Raw genomic sequence first — 19,466 nt, forward strand, 5'->3', positions numbered from 1 at the left:
GCCCTGAGCAGCTTCTAAGCCCCCGCTCCCTGCAGCTGGCCATGGATGTGTGGCCAGAGCAATAGGGGTGTGGCCGAGGCATCCCCACATCCTGGTGCTGTCGGGCATTGCAGCAGGTGCAAGTTAAGTGACCCTCAGGCAGGTCTATCTTACACTGAAGAAATGGTCCAGGACCTGGGGGCGGGGAGGTGGCTTAAGGCCACGTTTGCAACCCCTGTCCTCTGTTGTGTCAAGGGCTCCTTAGCTGCAGCTGAGGATCCTGCAGCCTGGATCTCTTGTCTCATTTGCTATGTTGCTGTTGGCTGTTACTTCCCACCTCCCCCTACCACTGCCACTTGCTCAGTTCACTCTTCTGCCCGGTGGGCCTCTCTCCCTCCCACCTTCCTCATCTTCCCTTCCCCTCGGTGACCCCATCCCTTCATCCACTCCCTCTCTTACTCCTCCAGGCATTAACTATTAGCTGTGTTGCAGAAGCGCCAAGGGCACCAATGTGCTGCCCCGTGCAACAGTCTGGGAGCTGACCTTGTTCGTGAAGACAGAGGCAAAAAAAGCATTGAGTACATTAGCTTTTCCCACATCCTCTGTCACTAGGTTGACTCCCTCATTCAGTAAGGGGCCCGCACTTTTCTTGACTTTCTTCTTGTTGCTAACATACCTGAAGAAACCCTTCTTGTTACTCTTAACATCTCTTGCTAGCTGCAACTCCAGGTGTGATTTGGCCTTTCTGATTTCACTCCTGCATGCCCGAGCAATATTTTTATACTCCTCCCTGGTCATTTGACCAATCTTCCACTTCTTGTAAGCTTCTTTTTTGTGTTTAAGATCAGCAAGGATTTCACTGTTAAGCCAAGCTGGTCACCTGCCATATTTACTATTCTTTCTACACATTGGGATGGTTTGTTCCTGTAACCTCAATAAGGATTCTTTAAAATACAGCCAGCTCTCCTGGACTCCTTTCCCCCTCATTTTATTGTCCCAGGGGATCCTGCCCACCAGTTTCCGGAGGGAGTCAAAGTCTGCTTTTGTGAAGTCCAGAGTCCGTATTCTGCTGCTCTCCTTTCTTCCTTGTGTCAGGATCCTGAACTCGACCATCTCATGGTCACTGCCTCCCAGGTTCCCATCCGCTTTTGTTTCCCCTACTAATTCTTCCCTGTTTGTGAGCAGCAGGTCAAGAAGAGTTCTGCCCCTAGTTGGTTCCTCCAGCACTTGCACCAGGAAATTGTCCCCTACACTTTCCAAAAACTTCTTGGATTGTCTGTGCACCACTGTATTGCTCTCCCAGCAGATATCAGGGTGATTGAAGTCTCCCATGAGAACCAGAGCCTGCGATCTAGTAACTTCCGTTAATTGCCAGAAGAAAGCCTCGTCTATGTCATCCTCCTGGTCTGCTGGTCTCTAGCAGACTCCCACCACGACATCACCCTTGTTGCTCACACTTCTAAACTTAATCCAGAGACTCTCAGGTTTTTCTGCAGTTTTATACCAGAGCTCTGAGCAGTCATACTGCTCTCTTACATACAAGGCAACTCCCCCCCCCCTTTTCTGCCCTGCCTGTCCTTCCTGAACAATTTATATCCATCCATGACAGTACTCCAGTCATGTGAGTTATCCCACCAAGTCTTTTTTTTCCTATCACATCATAATTCCTTGACTGTGCCAGGATTTCCAGTTCTCCCTGCTTGTTTCCCAGGCTTCTTGTATTTGTGTATAGGCACTTAAGATAACTCGCTGATCATCCCAATTTCTCAGTATGAGGCAGGAGCTCTCCCCTCTTGAGCTCTCCTGCTCATGCTTTCTCCCAGTATCCCACTTCCCCACTTACCTCAGGGCTTTGGTCTCCTTCCACCTCCCTAGGTAACCCATTCCAGTGCTTCATCACCTTCCTAGTGAAATAGTGTTTCCTAATATCCAACCTAGGCCTCCCCCACTGCAACTTGAGACCATTGCTTCTTGTTCTGTCATCTGCCACCACTGAGAACAGCCGAGCTCCATCCTTTTTGGAACCCCCCTTCAGGTAGTTGAAGGCTGCTATCAAATCCCCCCTCACTCTTCTCTTCTACAGACTAAATACCCCAGTTCCCTTAACTTCTCCTCGTAAGTCATGTGTCCCAGCCCCCTAATCGTTTTCGTTGTCCTCTGCTGGACTCTCTCCAGTTTGTCCACATCCCTTCTGTAGTGGGGGGACAAAAACTGGACACAATACTCCTGGTGTGGCCTCGCCAGTGCCGAATAGAGGGGAATAATCACTTCCCTTGATCTGCTGGCAATGCTCCTACTAATTCAGCCAAATATGCCATTGGCCTTCTTGGCAACAAGGGCACACTGTTGACTCATATCCAGCTTCTCATCCACTGTAATCCTCAGGTCCTTTTCTGCAGAACTGCTGCTTAGCCAGCCAGTCCCCAGCCCATAGCAGTGCATGGGATTCTACCGTCCTAAGTGCAGGACTCTGCACTTGAACTTGTTGAACCTCATCAGATTTCTTTTGGCCCAATCCTCCAATTTGTCTAGGTCACTCTGCTTTGAGTTTGGTTTGCTTTGAGCTGAGAATGTGCTGAGAGGGGAGAACTGTTTGCCCACAGTGGTAGCTCTGAGGCCCCGAGGAGAAAAGACATGTCAGCAGTGGGAGAGGCTGCACCATTTCCCTTCCCCAAGGAGATAACTCTGGTAGCTGTTACCCATGTCCCTTCCCGTGTGGAGTTGACAGGCAGGCAACATGGGCTGTGTCACTTCCAAGGTGCATCCTGACCCATTTTCATGAGGAATGACTAAGCATTAAGCAAAGAGAAATGGGTCATCAAACCATTGCCTCAATATCAGCAGAAAGATTCCCTCCCCTCCCCCACAACACACACACTGCGTCCCACTGAGGAAGCTCCCACCACACAAGTCTCTGGTTTCTTTGCAGTTACAAGACCGTAAATCAAGTGGCATCTCCCAGAGCACCAGTGCAGTGGACAAGAAGACGGGGGACTCTGCCCCAGCTGCAGCTGACAACCAAGGCAAATCCAAAGACTGCAACGGGCGAGTCATTGCCAGGGTCGTGCTGGAGCGCTCAGCGACAGTTGAGGAAGTATATACTCGTTATGTTTCGTCTCTCTGGTGCTGTCTGTGCATGGCACGCTGTATTCATCTCTGCACTGCTGCAGAGCCCAGCAGAGGGACCAAGTGGGGAGAGTTTGGACTTGTCTGTCCTGGGGCTGCTGGGAGCCACAGTCCGAGGCCTTCTCCAACTTGTTCTGCTTGCTGCAATGGCTGTGATGGACTGTTACAGCCCAGCAGAACATCTGGGGCTAACACTCCAGCCATGCCCTGTCCTGTCCCCAGGCCCCTGCAATCTTGGCCAGGTCCCTCGGGCCAGAGGGGATTCCCTGAGTGGGGGAAGGGCCTGGGCCTCAAGCTGCTTCTCATCCCTTTTTCCCCAGTGGAGCTGGAGAGGTTAGGGATGGTCTAGATAATCCTTAGTCCTGCCCTGAGTGCAGGGGACTGAGTGCAGGGGATGACCTCTCAAGGTCCCTTCCAGTCTGAGTCTCTGATTCTTTGAGAGTCTGCCTGATGCCTGTGAATTTGCCCCAGTGACTCTCCTACACCCACGGGCTGAACTCTGCTCTTGGGCTCATGAGAATGATTCCCATCGAGCTGATTTCAGCAGGAGCCCCGTCCACTTGTCACAGGTGAAATGAGAGTGTAACAGTTCACAGGGAGGGAGGGGGAAAGAGGACCACACCTGACTCCCTTCCACTCACAGAGAATCCCACTCTGATGCACATGGCGGAGAGGGGCGAGCCTCAGTGTAACTGATGTCCCAGCCCCAGGGAGCCCGCCGGCCCCAGGTGTAATTCACAGGGCGGTGGGAACTACTTTAACCAACATTTTCTTACCCTCCCGTGTCGGCTGCTTTTCCTGCTGCACCCTGTTTGCGGGCCCCTGAGTGTGTGAGTTCCATCTGCGTTGCAGCTGGAGGCCTAGGTCCCAGCTCACGTTCACAAATATGTGCCAGCTCTGATCAAACTAGTGTGCTAAAAATAGCAGAGTAGCTGCGGTGCTACAAGCCGTAGGTGGGCCTTGCCGCCCAAGTATGTGCCAAAGAATGCGGCGACTGCACGGCCGTGTTTAGTGCCCTAGCGCGATCAAAGCGAGGGCCTGTCTGTCTGCCCACCCTGGGAATTACACTTCCAACTTCAGTGAAGACATACAACTCCCTTAGAGTCTTCTGTGCCCCTTTGGGACGAGGAACCTGTTGGAAACAACCTTCCCTCCACAGTCTGCTTTGCAGATCTCAGCTCATGGGCCAGCTCCAATCACTTCCCTTTTATACGGCTTTCAGCCTAGGACATCCCTCAGGGGACTAATGACCTGCCTTTACTGCAGCCATAGAGTCATCTGATGGTTTAAGGAGCTTCCCACAGTAGCCCCAGACCCATCTGGTTATTATCTGCCTAGTTCTTCCTTTTAGTACAGCCCAGGCTGTGCCATGAGGACCCATGTGATTATTATGCTGCCCTCACTCTAAATGCGTTTAATGGACTCCTGTGACCCATGTTCTCATATTATGACCTGCTCTCCTTTTTGTAGCCAAGTCCTGTGGATAAGCAAGACAAGTCTGATCCTGATCACCTACTAGCGGGCAGCCAAAACGGGCCTGGTCTCCAGCAGAGAGCAGAGAGCGCTGTCAGCATGGTCTCTAACACCATGGAAGGTAGATTCCCGCCCTGATAAAGAAGGGGCTGTGCTGGGTACTGTTCAACACGAAAATGCCAAGCCGAGGACACGCTCCCACGTGCAGCAGAGAGCTCTGTATGGATTGACTGTAACGCTGACAATCAGTGTCAAATCCATAAAGGCTCTGAGAAGCAAAAAGGATTTTCAGGACAAATGTCGCTTAATATAAACCAGAGAATAGGAACATAGGATTGGAAGGGACCTGTCGGGTCACTAAGTGCATGCCCTCACTATTGCACGCAACCTGTCATATCGTTCTGCTCATAAACTTAGCAAACTCCATCTTAAAACTAGTGAGGTTGGCTCCCCCCACTGTGCCCACTGCGGGGCTGTGCCAGAACCTTCCTCCTTGGATGGTTAGAAACCTTCTTCTAATTTCTAGCCTAAATTTATTCCCAGCCAGTTTTCTCCCCTTTAGTTCTTGTGCCAACGTTTCCCCCCTCTCCCCCCCACAAGGTTCGCTATCAACACAATTCAGTGCTACCCCAGCTCCAATCTAGCTATGCTGTGCTGTTCCCCTCTTCCCCATCCTTTGTCTGCTGCTTGTCTTAGATTGTAGGACTGTTTAGTATAGGTCCAGTCCCCTCTAGTGCCTGGTCCCCGAAGTAGCTGCTCAAGGAGTAGCTCCTAGGTGACAGTGTTGCATGCTCTCCACATGAAAAGCGTGCTTTCAATTCCTGCTGATAACCTGTGAACAGTGCTTGTTGCCCAAGGCCTTTGAGGCAGAAGTTGTGTATTTTGGTGGCTGTGGCCAGGGCTCCTCAGGTTGTGGGCACACTGCAGGATTCCAAAGAGATGATAAAATGAGAAAAGTGAGATTGCAAACAGTCATGATATCACTTCAAACCCCAGATTCATCTCTTAGCTCCTGGTCGCCTGGTTCCATGGCTGGGCCCACATGGGACATTTTTCTTAACTCAAGTAGGATGTCCCCTAGACTCCTTGGCAACAATTTGCGTTATCGACCCAGCCAGAGATGCTATTCAGTCTTTGTGTCAAGTGGGGCCAGGAGTGATTCTGTGACTTCCTAAATAAAAGCACACTCTATTCATTCACTGATTTGTCCTCCTGGCTATAACATGTCTCTTTGGCGCCAGCCTTTATCCAATCCCATCTGTGAACACAAATATGAAAGCTGCAAGCTGATCCAGCATAGGGACTGTCAGCTTGGGCATTCCAGCTGACCCCAGCTGCACTGGGGGCAGGCCCTCATTAAGATAGCCAAGATCTGAAGAGCAGGAAAGGTTTGATAGACCAGGAATAGTTTATTCATTGACTCCTTGACCTTTCTAGTCCTCTTTGATTTAGTGGATCAGCTGCATCTCCCCTGGATCTGTTCCATCAGAGATGCAGCTGTTCAACAATAATTGGGGCTGGGATCTACAAAGAGACCCAAGGGAGTTAGGCACTCAATTGCAGTGGATGTCTCAGATTGTAAGCACATTAGGGCAGGGACCATCTGTTTGTTCAGCACATAGCACAATAGGCTTCAGGGCCAGAAGTGGAGCTCCTAGTTGCTACGGTAATACAACTAAATATATAAATAACCATTTCAGTGGGATTCAGGTACCAAACTCTCGGCTAATTTGAAAGCCCCAGCTTAGATCAGCTGCATTTTTGAATATCAGCCCAGCCAAGCCGGTTTCCCACACTTTCCTCCACCAAGTTGCTTTGCTGTGCTGCAGTGAGAAACGTCATGTCCCGGACAGGAGCAGACCGGCATCTGCCCGTGGGTTTGCATACAGCCTAATGAACACATTCTTGAGGACGAAGGCAATGCCTGTGTCCTGCAGACGCCTGTGTTCCTGTTACACCTTTGTGACACCTACCGCATCCGTGTGTCCCAAACGGTCCTTTACACAACCATAATAAAGAGTTTGGCACCCTTTTGCACCCACTCTATGCTTAGTGGCCCAATGCACTAGTCTTGTTGCCAGCGCTAGGCTGGATCAAGCCTCCTCAGCCAAGCTCCTGTCTGTTGACTTAGCATGTGACTTTTCTCCGGAGGCACATGGGCAATGACATGGGGTCTTTGTCTCTTGTTTTCAGAGCTAGAGGAAGCTCGCCAGAAGTGTCCACCCTGGTGGTATAAATTCGCCCAGATATTCCTGGTCTGGGACTGCTGCCCCCTCTGGCTGAAGCTGAAGGCGTTTGTACGGCTGATTGTGATGGACCCGTTTGTCGACCTGGGGATCACAATCTGCATTGTGCTCAACACGCTGTTCATGGCCATGGAGCACTACCCAATGACCGAAGAGTTTGAGAACGTGCTGAGTGTGGGGAACCTGGTAGGAAATTGCCTGGATTTGATTTTTCCATTGATCACCCTTTACAGCTCTGCTCCAGAGCTCAGTGAGGGACCTATGAGCAGTGACCACAGGCGTGTGAACAACCCCCTGCCGTACTGCAGGGACGGTGCTGAGCAGGGTTGGATCGCAGCATAACTGCACCAACTCAAGGAAAGCTACCACAAGGGGCAGAAGGGAGCCAGAGGACCAGGAGCCGCCCCCGTTTCTCCTGCTGGAGCTTCCCTGGAGAAGCTCACGTGGCCTGACACCTCCTTGTCAGCCCTGAGGCATGTGCAACCTGGAGGGATCACAGCCCCACAGATGGGTCCCAGCCCACTGTAGGGATCCTGGTCAGAAAGAGCACTGTCAGGGTGGGCAATTCCAAGTGAAGACCCCAGACAGCCAGGCTGTCAATCAAGGCACAGCCCCGAGGACTGGTCCTGCCAGCCTGTTCTCTGCCCTGGCAAATCCTGGGATGTCAGACCCCGGCCTCACTTGTTAACCAGCTCATGTGGCTGTGCAGGTGGGATTTTCCAAAGAGTCAAAAGGAGATAGGCACCCAAATCCCACTGGAATCTGTGAAGTAAGCATCTAACTCCTGTTGGCTCCCTGGAAAACCCTAGCCTAAGGAGACTCCGTATTTGTCTCCTAGCTTTGATCTCCTCCCCAGCAAAGCCAGAGTCTCGGCAGAAGCAGCTTCTGTTTCCATGTTGCGAGGTGTCCCCATGGCCCAGGGTGGCAAAATGATGATTTCATTCCCTTGTGTCTTCTGAATTGCATATTTTCTCCTCACTGGGCTGCACAGGGCCATTTGAACTCTTGCATCTGGACACGGGACCCTCTTAGCTGTCAGCAGAAGCAGGAGACTCCAAGGGCACCTTGCTGGGTATGGGGGGGGCCCTGCTGAGGGGCAAATGGTAACATTCATGTAGCTCTTTAGAGACCATGGGAACGTGCCACACAATTACCATCCCACTTGTGATTTCCACTGGGGCATGGCCCCAGCCCCCCCCAAATTGCTAACTCCTCTTGGCTCCCCTGAACACCCCAGGTTAAAATGTTTCCATATAGCAGAGGATGCATGTGTCACCCACCCATGTTCTCACATACTCCTTAAAAGGCCAGTGAAGGCCCATCATCTAAAAGGGGGCTACTGATCCTGGTGGCCCTGCAGCCCACTCATGAGGGTGTGGTACCGGTGTCCCTTTGCGCCTGATCTGCAGAGCAGGTCAGTCTGTTACAGCCCTTTGTTTGTCTTGGCAAACCCAGACAAAGTGGGGACCTCAAGAGCTGTCCCAGCTGACGCTAAAGAGCTGGGATGTAGCAGGCTCGTTTCCTCTGTGGATCGGGCACAGATGGGGAACTGTCAGGCATATGCACCAACATTTCTGGAAGCCCACCTTGAACTCAGAGTGATGCTCAAGTGTGATGCTCGGAGGCGCTGAGTGCCCGCAGCCCCACGAATGCCCTGGGGTCCGCATGTGCAGCACTCTTTGGAGAATCAGGTTCTAGGCAGCCAGATTGGAGGACACTTTTGGAAAAGCCTCAATGAACAGCCTGGAAGCTGGACCCCTGGCTGTCTGGGCAGGGCGCAGCACACCACAGCTCCCAGCTCATGCAGGGCTCAAGAGACCAGCCCCGGAAATCGATTCAAAACTGAGGGGCAGGGTGGCGAGAACAGCGTCCAAATGTGACTGTAAGGGCAGACTCCCTGGGAACTTCCAGCTCCAGGCAAAAGGAGGGGAAGGGAGCACCAGGCAGGAGGAGGAAGAGGGAGTGGAGAGATAGGAGGCTGGTGTTGGAGAGAGGGAAGCAGGAGCAGGTGGGGCAGAGATGGAAGAAGACCGAGCTGTGCTGGCTGAGAAGGTTGTGAGGTTGATGCCGAAGGCGAGAGAGGGCCAGGTGCCTGAGAGAATGGGGCACAGCTGAGTGGCACAGCCAGGGGGCTGAAGGAAACATCATCTGGGGTCGAGAGTGAGGAAGAGACCCTCCCAAAACAGCAAAGAAACGAGAAGCCAGCGCGATGTGAGTGTGACACTGGGTCTGGCTACACGGCATTTGGGGCAGGAGGGCAGGACAGGCCTGAGCTAGATCAGGTGAAGCTGCAGCAGCTCTGGCTGTATGAGCCCAGCCCAGACCCTGGGCAGCTGGCCCACGCGAAGGCCTGCATTGCCGTGGCTTCACAGCTGTTGGGCTACGCATGCTGCAGTCACACACACACCCCGTTGCAAGGTAGCCACATCCTGTAGGTGTGTCACTGCAAAGCCTGCATTAGCCCCCCTCCCTGCCCAGAGGCTTTCAGCGTGAGCAGAACAGGGCTGCGTTAGGTGCTACATGGCAGAGGCAAGCACCCAGCAATTCTTATTGTCACCGTGCCGTAAGATGGGGGGAAGCCGAAGGGAACTGGGGTGAATATCTACCTGTTTCCCTTTGTGTGCACAATCCTTGCCATCTCTCCCCCCAGAGCAGACTGTGCCTGTCCAGGCACTCTCTCTCTCTGGCTCTCCCTTCATGCAGGGGACCCAGTATTTCACGACTTCACTCCAATTCCCTTTGCATTTGAACGTAAAGCATGCCCCTTCCCTCCCATGGCTAGGCTAGTCTCCCTCTCAGAGCCTCTGCGCATAGCTACTGAACAGACATGGAGCGGGGGCCAGCGGCCCTAGGCAGAATGACGCTAGTCACATACCGGCTTTGTATCTGATTTCATTCAGGAAATACAAGGGGATTAATAGACTATTGGGTTTAGCACAGTCTATCCACAAAACCAGCTCTGGCTTTTCCTTTAGTCTATTTACAATCCTCCTGTAGAGTTTAAATCCAGGAGGACAGTGGGGGTCGGGTAGGTGGCAGAGAGCCCTGCCAGGCAGGGCTGAGCATGCAGAGAGAGTGAGCATGCTCCCCAATGGCCTAAGCATCCATATTGCTTCTGCCAAGCACCCACCCGGCCTTGCCCCTGCCTTCCACCTCAGGCAGGTCAGTCGTGCCGTGGGAGCCCAGCGATTCAGACCATTCTCCCAAGGATAAGGCCTCAGCACATTTGCAAACCGCTTGCCCGCAGCAGCAGAGAAGGTTGCGACCCTGCTGCAGACCAAAGCAGGGTCAGACAAGAAGCCTGCCAGGGACCCTAGCTGTCCCCCACTCTCTCCCCTCCCATCCTGCTCTCCCCAGCCCAGACCTTATGGAACTCCAGTGAAGGCTGGTCCATGGATTCCGAGGGGGGGGAGCATGGCATGAAGCCAGCTCTCCCACCTGCTGGTGGATTGCCCATGGGAGTTACATACGGCATGTGCCTAGACTCTAGCCACAGACGTGACTTTGTGGGTCATGACTGTAAGTTGGAGAGTTGGAATAAAACTTCTTCCTGCTGTAGACACTTGGGATGAGGAGGAGCAGCTCCCGACATGGGGGGGAAACCAGGTACTGAGCATGAGCAGAAAGGCTAGCTATCCCACTAGCCCTTCAGAGACGGGTTCGCCAATTTAAACGTATCAGAGATAGCTTCTCCCTGAGACCCAGCCTCATGCAGCTGGATTCTCAGAGCTCAGTTACCAAAATCAGTGGCCAGATTTGCCAGAGCTCAGCACACTGGGGCACGGAACTCTTTTGAAAGAGGCTTGGCCCATGGTGACGGTAACGTTTGCCACTATTTGAGTGCCAAACTCAGTCAGAACTGTAAGGGAAAGTGTTTGTCTCCTGCTCAGAAAGCAGCTGAATGGATTCCACAAGACCCATTCTCCCACCCCTTCCCAGCAAACTCCCTTTTGGACTGAGCTCAGGCAGAATCTCTGAAGAAAACCTTGTGGGGGAGAGAGGAAAGGGAGTTAGAATGAAGAGACCTTCTCATTGGGCTTGCATGATCATCTTGTCTGACCTCCTGCCTAGCACAGACCAGAAGATTTCACCCAAGGATTCCTGCACCTGCCCCAGTCCCCTGTGGCTGGACGAGACAATATGATTAGAATCAGTCTGGCCGGTGAGGAGATGAAGCCCAGCAGGAGTCAAGTACAAATGGAAACTAAAGTCAGCAAAACGAGCATTGCTGAGCTGAACACGTGTCATGTTTGCAACCTACCATCAGCCCAGCTCTGCACACCCAGAACTCGGGGCCATGAAATGCAAACACTTGGAGTAGGTGGCTAATTGTCACATAACTGCTACTGTGCTGCGGTAATGCGATAATGCAGAGCATCGTTATTGTCCCAATAAGACAGTAATGTGTAAAAGCCAGATCGCCTTACCCAGCAGCCAACCTCAGGGGGAGTGACAGAGGCAGAGCGCTGGAAGGGACCCCTGGGTTTCCTCCTAAGTTGAAAGTAACTTGAGGGTGCTACTTGGTCAACTGGATTTTATTTTGTTGTGACAGCATCCCCCCATGCCAAGTATTTCTGAAGGCGATTGGTGGCAAAAGCGTTCACATGGGGCTCACAAACAATAGTCCTCTTTCCCCCGTTCCCAGTCAGCCTAGAGCTGCCGCATAGCAACCTTCGTTCAGGGTCTCCTGGAGCCTGTTGCACTCCCACACGACTTCCAGCAAAAGAACTCCAGGGCACTCAGTCTCTCTGGGCTTCCAGGAAGAGAATTCCAAGACTCTGCGTCTCCTGAGGCTCCTGGACTATCTGCTTTAGTTTCATGTTTCCTGTGCCGTTTTGTCGTCTGGTGCTGTCATGCCTGGCGTGTGACACTTCATGATCTGCCGTTTCGGGCATGTCTACCCTGCACTGGGGTGTGGTGCACGGCGTGTAGACATATCTGTGCTAGCTTTGTCTGGGTGACACGAACAGTGCAGCTGCAGCAGCATGAACAGTGGCTCTAGCCAGGGTGCTGGGTGAGCAGGGGTAGCCCATGCACCCTCCATGCTGCCACAGCTTCACTGCTATTCTCACCTGCGGTAGCTTTCGTCTAGTTAGAGAACATACAAATGGCCACACTGGCTCAGACCAATGGTCCATCTAGCCCAGTATCCTGTCTGCCGCCAGGAGGCAGAGGCAGATGCTTCAGAGGGAGTGAACAGAACAGGGCAATTACAAGTGACCCATCTGCTGTCATACACGCCCAGCGTCTGGCAGTCAGAGGTTAGGGACTCCAGAGCATGGGGTTGCATCCCTGCCCATCCTGGCTAATAGCCATTGATGGGCCCATCCTCCATGAGCTTACCTAGTTCTTTTTTGAACTCAGTTACACTTTGAGCCTTCACAACAGCCCCTGGCAAAGCTAGATCAAAGCTGGCTTGGGTATGTCCATGCATGCTGCAGTTGCACCTCCCAACGGCAGTGCAGACAGACTCTCACCAAACTTGCAGCTCTTTAAGCCCCTTTTCGCCCTCCCAGCTCTGGGCTGCTCTGGAAGTGACCAGCCCTCAGTGTAACTAGCCCCTGGAGGTCTGCTTTAAGTTACCTCTGCCCTGCCTGGGCTGCCTCTGAGGAGCTCTGCCATTGCTCAGAATCCCCACAGCGCTGTGTGCTCTGGCCCTGCCACTGGCCTGCCCCCACTGCCAGGGACCGATGGCAGTCTTAGCCAGTGTCCGCGTGGGGGGAACTGTTCCCAGGCTGGCCAAGGGCTGAGGGGCTGTCGCAGGACGGAGCCTCCCCTGCACTGTTTCTATGCCCTCAGACTTGCCAAAACGTAACCCTGCCTTCTTGCCCATGTGTGAGGGCGAGCCTATGGCGAGCCCTGTGATCTTGATCGTAACTGGGGACAGGGTGGGCGAGGGCTGGCCTTGTCCAGCACACCCCAGAACCAGCCCGGAGGCCATGCAGGAGATGGCCATGAGCCCGCAGAGTCACACAGAGTCGGGGGAGCTGCAGCAGTACCTGTAGTGTTGATCGTATACCCTGAAAGGAAAGGCACTGAATGTCCATGTGATGGGTGGCCAGCGCTGGGGGCCAGGGCGCATGGCATTATGGTCCCAAGCCAGTAACTTTGGATCAGGCCCTCTGGTGCTGTGGCATGAACTCAGTCGGCTGCCCACTGCTGCTTTCTATGCCCGGGGGGGCTCTGGTGCTAGATCCCCCTTAGGCCCATCCCCTCCCTCGCGGGACTGTGACGCGCTGATTGTGTGATGAGCACTAACGGGGTCTGTTTTCAAAGGTCTTCACTGGGATCTTCACCGCGGAGATGGTGCTAAAGCTCATAGCCCTGGATCCCTACGATTACTTCCAGCAGGGGTGGAACATATTTGACAGCATCATTGTCACCCTGAGCTTGGTGGAGCTGGGCCTGGCCAATGTGCAGGGGCTCTCTGTGCTCCGATCCTTCCGCCTGGTAGGTTGCCCTGTGGCTCTGCTGTGCTGAGGGGCTTCATGGCAAGTACAATACCCAGAGAAGGGTCATTTCTAACTCCCAGGTGGTGACGGTCACTGAATCACGTTGGGTTCAAAGATCAGGCTGATGCAGCCCGGGTTGAATGTTCCGCTTGCCCGGGGGAGCTGTTAGCACGGCAGATGCAAGGAAGGCATGTCTGTACTGTCCATTTTAGATGAAATGGCAACAGCAGCTCCCCTAGTCTTACTGGGGCAGTAGCTAAACTCACAGGGACATCCGCATTCCCTCTGAACCAATATAGGAACAGCTAGGCTGGATCAGAGCCAAGGTCAGTCCAGCCCAATGTCCTGTCTCTGTCAGAGGCCAGCACCCGAAGCTATAGAGAAAGATGCAGGAAGCCGTGCAGAAGGTAGTTAGCTATCTGCCCCATGACAGTTTCCTCCTAACCCGCAATGGTTTGAGGTTGGGTTAGGCGTGGAAGCTGGAAGTTTCATACCCCTTCCAAAACACTTATGTTCCTAGTATTTACTACTCTCACTCTGGATACTATCTGAATGCTGTCACTCAGAATCCTGCATCCTCTTAATGTCAGTGATATCTTGTGGCAATGAGTTCCACAGGCCAATCGAGGTTTCTGTTTCCACCTCCTTGCAGCTGAGAGTTTTCAAGCTTGCCAAGTCCTGGCCGACCCTCAACATGCTGATAAAGATCATTGGCAACTCTGTGGGCGCTCTGGGAAACCTCACCCTGGTACTGGCCATCATCGTCTTCATCTTTGCTGTGGTGGGCATGCAGCTGTTTGGGAAGAGCTATAAGGAGTACGTGTGCAAGATCTCTCAGGACTGCACGCTGCCCCGCTGGCACATGTACGACTTCTTCCACGCCTTCCTCATCATCTTCCGCATCCTGTGTGGGGAGTGGATCGAGACCATGTGGGACTGCATGGAGGTGGCTGGCCAGCCCATGTGCCTCATTGTCTTCTTGATGGTCATGGTCATCGGGAACCTCGTGGTGAGTCGCTGGGTCGTGGTAGCATCAGTTGATAAAATGGGACCAAAGGGGGAGCAATGGATACTGGGTTAGATGGACCTTTGGTCTGACCTACTATGGCTGTTCTTATGTTCCTATGTTCTTATCTGAAATCCATGTAGGGAAGACACCTGAGCCATCACACACTCACTCTCGGCTCCTCACCCGCTAGCTGCCCAGCCATCAGTTAGTATTGCTATTAGGATAAACATATCCAAGGCGCCATCCCTACAGGATCTGTGCCCCACTACAGAAGTACATCAGTCCTGCATTACTTATCTTACAGTAGCCCATACGGGCACCAGCTGAGGTTTAGGCCCTATTGTGCTAGCTGCTGTACAAACACAGAGCAAGAGACAGTCCCTGCTTTGAAGAATTTACAAACCAAACAAAGAGAGGGAAAGCTAAGGCACAGGGAGACATGACTTGCCAACGTCCCACAGAAAGAACCAGGAATAGAACTTAGGCCTCCATCTCATGCCCACCCCACTGGACCACATCACCCAACTCCTGCCCTGTGCTCCAGGCTGTTTATATCTAGCAGCACTTGATTGGAGCCATGTTGCAGTGTTGGCTTGTGGGTGAAGGGGCGTGGCAGTCTCAAGACTGGATGCTTTTCTAGAAGATCTGCTCTAGGAATGTATTCTGGGGCAGTCCCCTGGCCTAGGCTATACAGGGTGATCACAGCAGTCCCTTCTGGCCTTGGAATCTAAGGCAGGAGTTTGGGGCATCATCCCCTGGGAGCAGGACTCTGGCTCAGCTGTTCAGGACCAGCAGCGGATTCCACAGTCCAAGGAATGCCCTGCATCCAACCTCCTCCGGTTTGCCCCGGGCTCTGTTGATCTCCATGTCCACGCTGAACAGAGCTTCAGGGGCGGCACACGGGGAGAGGCTGTGTCTCAGAGCACCTGGATTCAGTCCACATACGGATAGGAAAAAGCGCTGGAAGGGGCCTGAGAGCTTGCTGGCACCCCCCCATCCAACAGCTGGGTGTGTGCACAACAGCTAGGACTGGGGAGTTGTCTAGTCTGTTTTCGTTGCGGGTGGATGGTGGACTTTGGGGCAAGGGTGGCTGGACGTGGACTCTGAGGCAGAAAAGAACATCCCATGAGCAGCTCTTCCCTCCCCGCTTCACCTTCCAGGTGAATTTCCAGGCCTTCCTGCCCCTTTTTGTGACCCCTTGTGATGAGGCAGATGAGTGTGCATCCCCGTGTCTATTTCCACCGAGCCCTTTGCCCTGGGTGGTCTCTTTCTGCCCATCTTCACCAAGCTGGGCCTTCCCAGACCATCCCTCTTCTGGTAGGGCACTGAGGTTCCTGGTTCCATCCAGCCTGGATGTTTCATTTTGGCCGTTTCCCAGCCTCTCCTCTAGCAAAAGCAATGGAGGCTCCATCTGCTCTAAACGCTCTCTCAAGCTGCTGGGCACGTCATATGGCAGGCGGGTGCTGTGCCTGAAAGCTAGGCCTGGATTGTATCCTCTTGGTGTAGCTCACTTCATCAGTTTCCTGCCACTGCAGCGGCCTTCAGCATTGGCCCACCTCCATCCCTTCTATTCTCTGATTAGGGCACACGCTAGCTTAGTCTCCAGTGGACTGTGATACTTTGGTTTAATTTCGGTTGCTGGGTTCAGCATGCAGATGCTGGGCGGTGTCACTGGCCTGTGATGTATAGGAGGTTAGACTGGATAATCTGGTGGTCCCTTGTGGCCGTAAACTCTGTGATATCCCTGTGACCCAAGGTGCTTAGGGTAGCCCACACTGGAAAGGCCAAGGCCAAGGCAGGCTGCAAAAAAAGGAGAGCTCATTCCCCCAAAACTAGTGGTTAACACTGTAGTTAAATTCACCAACCAGTCACAGGCAGTGCCCCTGATCCCCCACACTGGGTATCAAAAAATCACACAGCCCCCTTTATTACATTCAAGTCTCTGGCTCGCAATCAGCAAATTGGTTTGGATCTTACCCAAACTACCACGCTGCCCGCCAAGCCTTTAGTATCTAAAACTAAAGGTTTTATTATAAAAGAAAAGAATGAGAAGAGAGTTGTTAAATAGTCAAGCAATCAGATACATACATATGACTTCAGAGTCCACATATCAGGTTCTTAGCAGCATTGGTGAGTTTGCTGGCTTGTAAAGGCCCTCTGGAACATATCCACAGCTTGGATAGGTCTGTCAGTCCTTCATTCAAAGCTTCAGTTTGCAGAGAAGTTACTCCAGAGCTAAGAAGCAGGATTGAAGATGAAATGGAGGTGATGCAACTGCCTTTTTATATCCTTTGCCAATTGTCATGTGGCTTGTGCATCCTTTGTCCCAAACACAAGCTCAGCACATGGCATGGAAGAGCACATGCAGTCATGGGCATGTCCTGCTGACTCATAGGCATAGCCCCTGGCTTCTCTCAATGGGTTCATTGTACAGCTGATTTCCCCTGATGGGCTATCAAACAGGCTGGATACTGCTGATGCCAATCTGTCTGTGGGTGCCACCCAGCTGCTCAGCACAAGTTTGAGATATCAATATACCACACATATTTATAACTCGCGGTACAGAGATGATACGTGCATATAGGGTCATAGAATCGTAGAACATTAGGGTTGGAAGAGGCCTCAGGAGGTCATCTAGTCCAACCCCCTGCTCAAAGCAGGACCAACCCCAACTAAATCATCCCAGCCAGGGCTTTAGCAAGCTGGGCCTTAAAAACCTCTAAGGATGGAGATTCCACCACCTTTCTATGGAACCCATTCCAGTGCTTCAGCACCCTCACAGGGAAAGAGTTTTTCCTAATATCCAACCTAAACCTCCCCAACTTCAACTTGAGACCATTGTTTCTTGTTCTGTTGTTTGCCACCACTGAGAATAGCCGAGCTCCATTCTCTTTGGAACCCCCCTTCAGGTAGTTGAAGGCTGCTATCAAATCCCCCCTCACTCTTCTCTTCTGCAGACTAAATAAGCCCAATTCCCTTAGCCTCATCTTGTAAGTCATGTGCCCCAGTCCCATAATAATTTTTGTTGCCCTCCACTGGACTCTCTCCAGTTCGTCCACATCTTTTCTGTAGTGGGGGGCCCAAAACTGGACGCAATACTCCAGATGTGGTCTCACAGTGCCAAACAGAGGAGAATAATCACTTCCCTCGATCTGCTAGCAATGCTCCTATTAATGCAGGTTATGCCGTTAGCCTTCTTGGCAACAAGGGCACACTGTTGACTCATATCCAGCTTCTCATCCACTGTAATCCCCAGGACCTTTTCTGCAGGACTGACACTTAGCCAGTCAGTCCCTAGTCTGAAGCAGTGCATGGGACTGATTCTTCCATCCTAAGTGCAGGACTCTGCACTTGTCCTTGTTGAACCTCATCAGATTTCTTTTGGCCCAATCCTCCAATTTGTCTAGGTCACTCTAAACCCTATCCCTACTTTCAGCATATCTACTTCTCCCCCCCAGTTTAGTGTCATCTGGGAACTTGCTGAGGGTGCAATTCATCCTATCATCCAGATCATTAATGAAGATCTTGAACAAAACCACCCCCAGGACTAACTCCTGGGGAACTCCACTTGATACTGGCTGCCAACTAGACATCGAGCCATTGATCACTAACAATTGAGCTTGACGATATAGCCAGCTTTCTATCTATCTTATAGTCCATTCATCCAATCCATACTTTTTTAACTTGCTGGCAAGAATACTGTGGGAGATCGTATCAAAAGCTTTTCTAAAGTCAAGATATATCATGTCCACAATTTTCCCCATATCCACAGAGACAGTTATCTCATCATAGAAGGCAATCAGGTTAGTCAGGCATGACTTGCCCTTAGTTAATCCATGTTGACTGTTCCTGATCACCTTCCTCTCCTCCAAGTGCTTCAAAATGGATTCCTTGAGGACCTGCTCCATGATTTTTCCAGGGACTGAGGTGAGGCTGACCGGTCTGTAGTTCCCTGGATTATCCTTCTTCTCTTTTTTAATGATGGGCACTATATTTGCTTTTTTTCAATCGTCCAGGACGTCCCCCGATAGCCACAAGTTTTCAACGCTAGTGGCCAATGACTCTGCAATCACATCCGCCAACTCCTTTAGCACTCTCGGATGCAGCACATTCGGCCCCATGGACTTGTGCTCATCCAGCTTTTCTAAATAGTCCCGAACCACTTCTTTCTCCACAGAGGGCTGGTCACCTCCTCCCCATGGTGTGCTGCCCAGTGCAGCAGTCTGGGAGCTGGCCTTGTCTGTGAAGACCGAGGCAAAAAAAGCATTGAGTACTTCAGCTTTTTCCACATCATCTGTCACTAGGTTGCCTCCCCCATTCAGTAAGGGTCCCACACTTTCCCTGACCACCTTCTTGTTGCTAACATACCTGTAGAAACCCTTCTTGTTACCCTTCACATCCCTTGCTAGCTGCAACTCCGGTTGTGCTTTGGCCTTCCTGATTACACCCCTGCATGCTTGAGCAATATTTTTATACTCCTCCCTAGTCATCTGTCCAAGTTTCCTCGTCTTGTAAGCTTCCTTTTTCTGTTTAAGCTCACAGAAGATTTCACTATTAAGCCAAGATGGTTGCCTGTCATATTTGCTATTCTTTCTGCACATCAGGATGGTTTGTTCCTGTGCCCACAATAAGGCTTCTTTAAAATACAGCCAGCTCTCCTGGACTCCTTGCCCCGTCATTTTATTTTCCCAGGGGATCCTGCCCATCAGTTCCCTGAGGGAGTCAAAGTCTGCTTTTGTGAAGTCCAGGGTCTATATTCTGCAGTTCTCCTTTCTTCCTTTTGTCAGGATCCTGAACTCGACCATCTCATGATCGCTGCTGCCCAGGTTGCCACCCACTTCTACTTCCCCTACCAATTCTTCCCTGTTTGTGAGCAGCAGGTCAAGAGGAGCATGGCCCCTAGTTGTTTCCTCTAGCACTCGCACCGGGAAGTCATCCCCAACACTCTCCAAAAGCTTCCTGGATTGTCTGTGCATTGCTGTATTGCTCTCCCAGCAGATGTCAGGGTGATTGAAGTCCCGCATGAGAACCAGGGCCTGCGGTCTGGAAACTTCTGTTAGTTGTCCGAAGAAAGTCCTGTCTATGTCATCCTCCTGGTCTGGTGGTCTATAGCAGATGCCCACCACGACATTGCCCTTGTTGCTCTTGCCTCTAAACTTAACCCAAAGACTCTCAACAGGC

General features: G+C 52.0%; 1 protein-coding gene across 1 annotated transcript in view; it reads left to right on the plus strand.

The window, feature by feature from the left end:
- SCN4A (sodium voltage-gated channel alpha subunit 4) overlaps nucleotides 1–19,466 on the plus strand; it is a 108,376-nt gene that overhangs the window by 38,241 nt on the left and 50,669 nt on the right. The window contains exons 10-14 of the mRNA XM_073326359.1: nucleotides 2,909–3,073; nucleotides 4,576–4,699; nucleotides 6,772–7,010; nucleotides 13,101–13,274; nucleotides 13,929–14,285. Coding sequence (XP_073182460.1) covers nucleotides 2,909–3,073; nucleotides 4,576–4,699; nucleotides 6,772–7,010; nucleotides 13,101–13,274; nucleotides 13,929–14,285 — 1,059 coding nt within the window. The remainder of the gene's footprint in view (nucleotides 1–2,908; nucleotides 3,074–4,575; nucleotides 4,700–6,771; nucleotides 7,011–13,100; nucleotides 13,275–13,928; nucleotides 14,286–19,466) is intronic.

The sequence above is a fragment of the Lepidochelys kempii genome, chromosome 27, assembly GCF_965140265.1.
Source record: "Lepidochelys kempii isolate rLepKem1 chromosome 27, rLepKem1.hap2, whole genome shotgun sequence".
In the NCBI taxonomy this organism is placed as follows: domain Eukaryota; kingdom Metazoa; phylum Chordata; order Testudines; family Cheloniidae; genus Lepidochelys; species Lepidochelys kempii.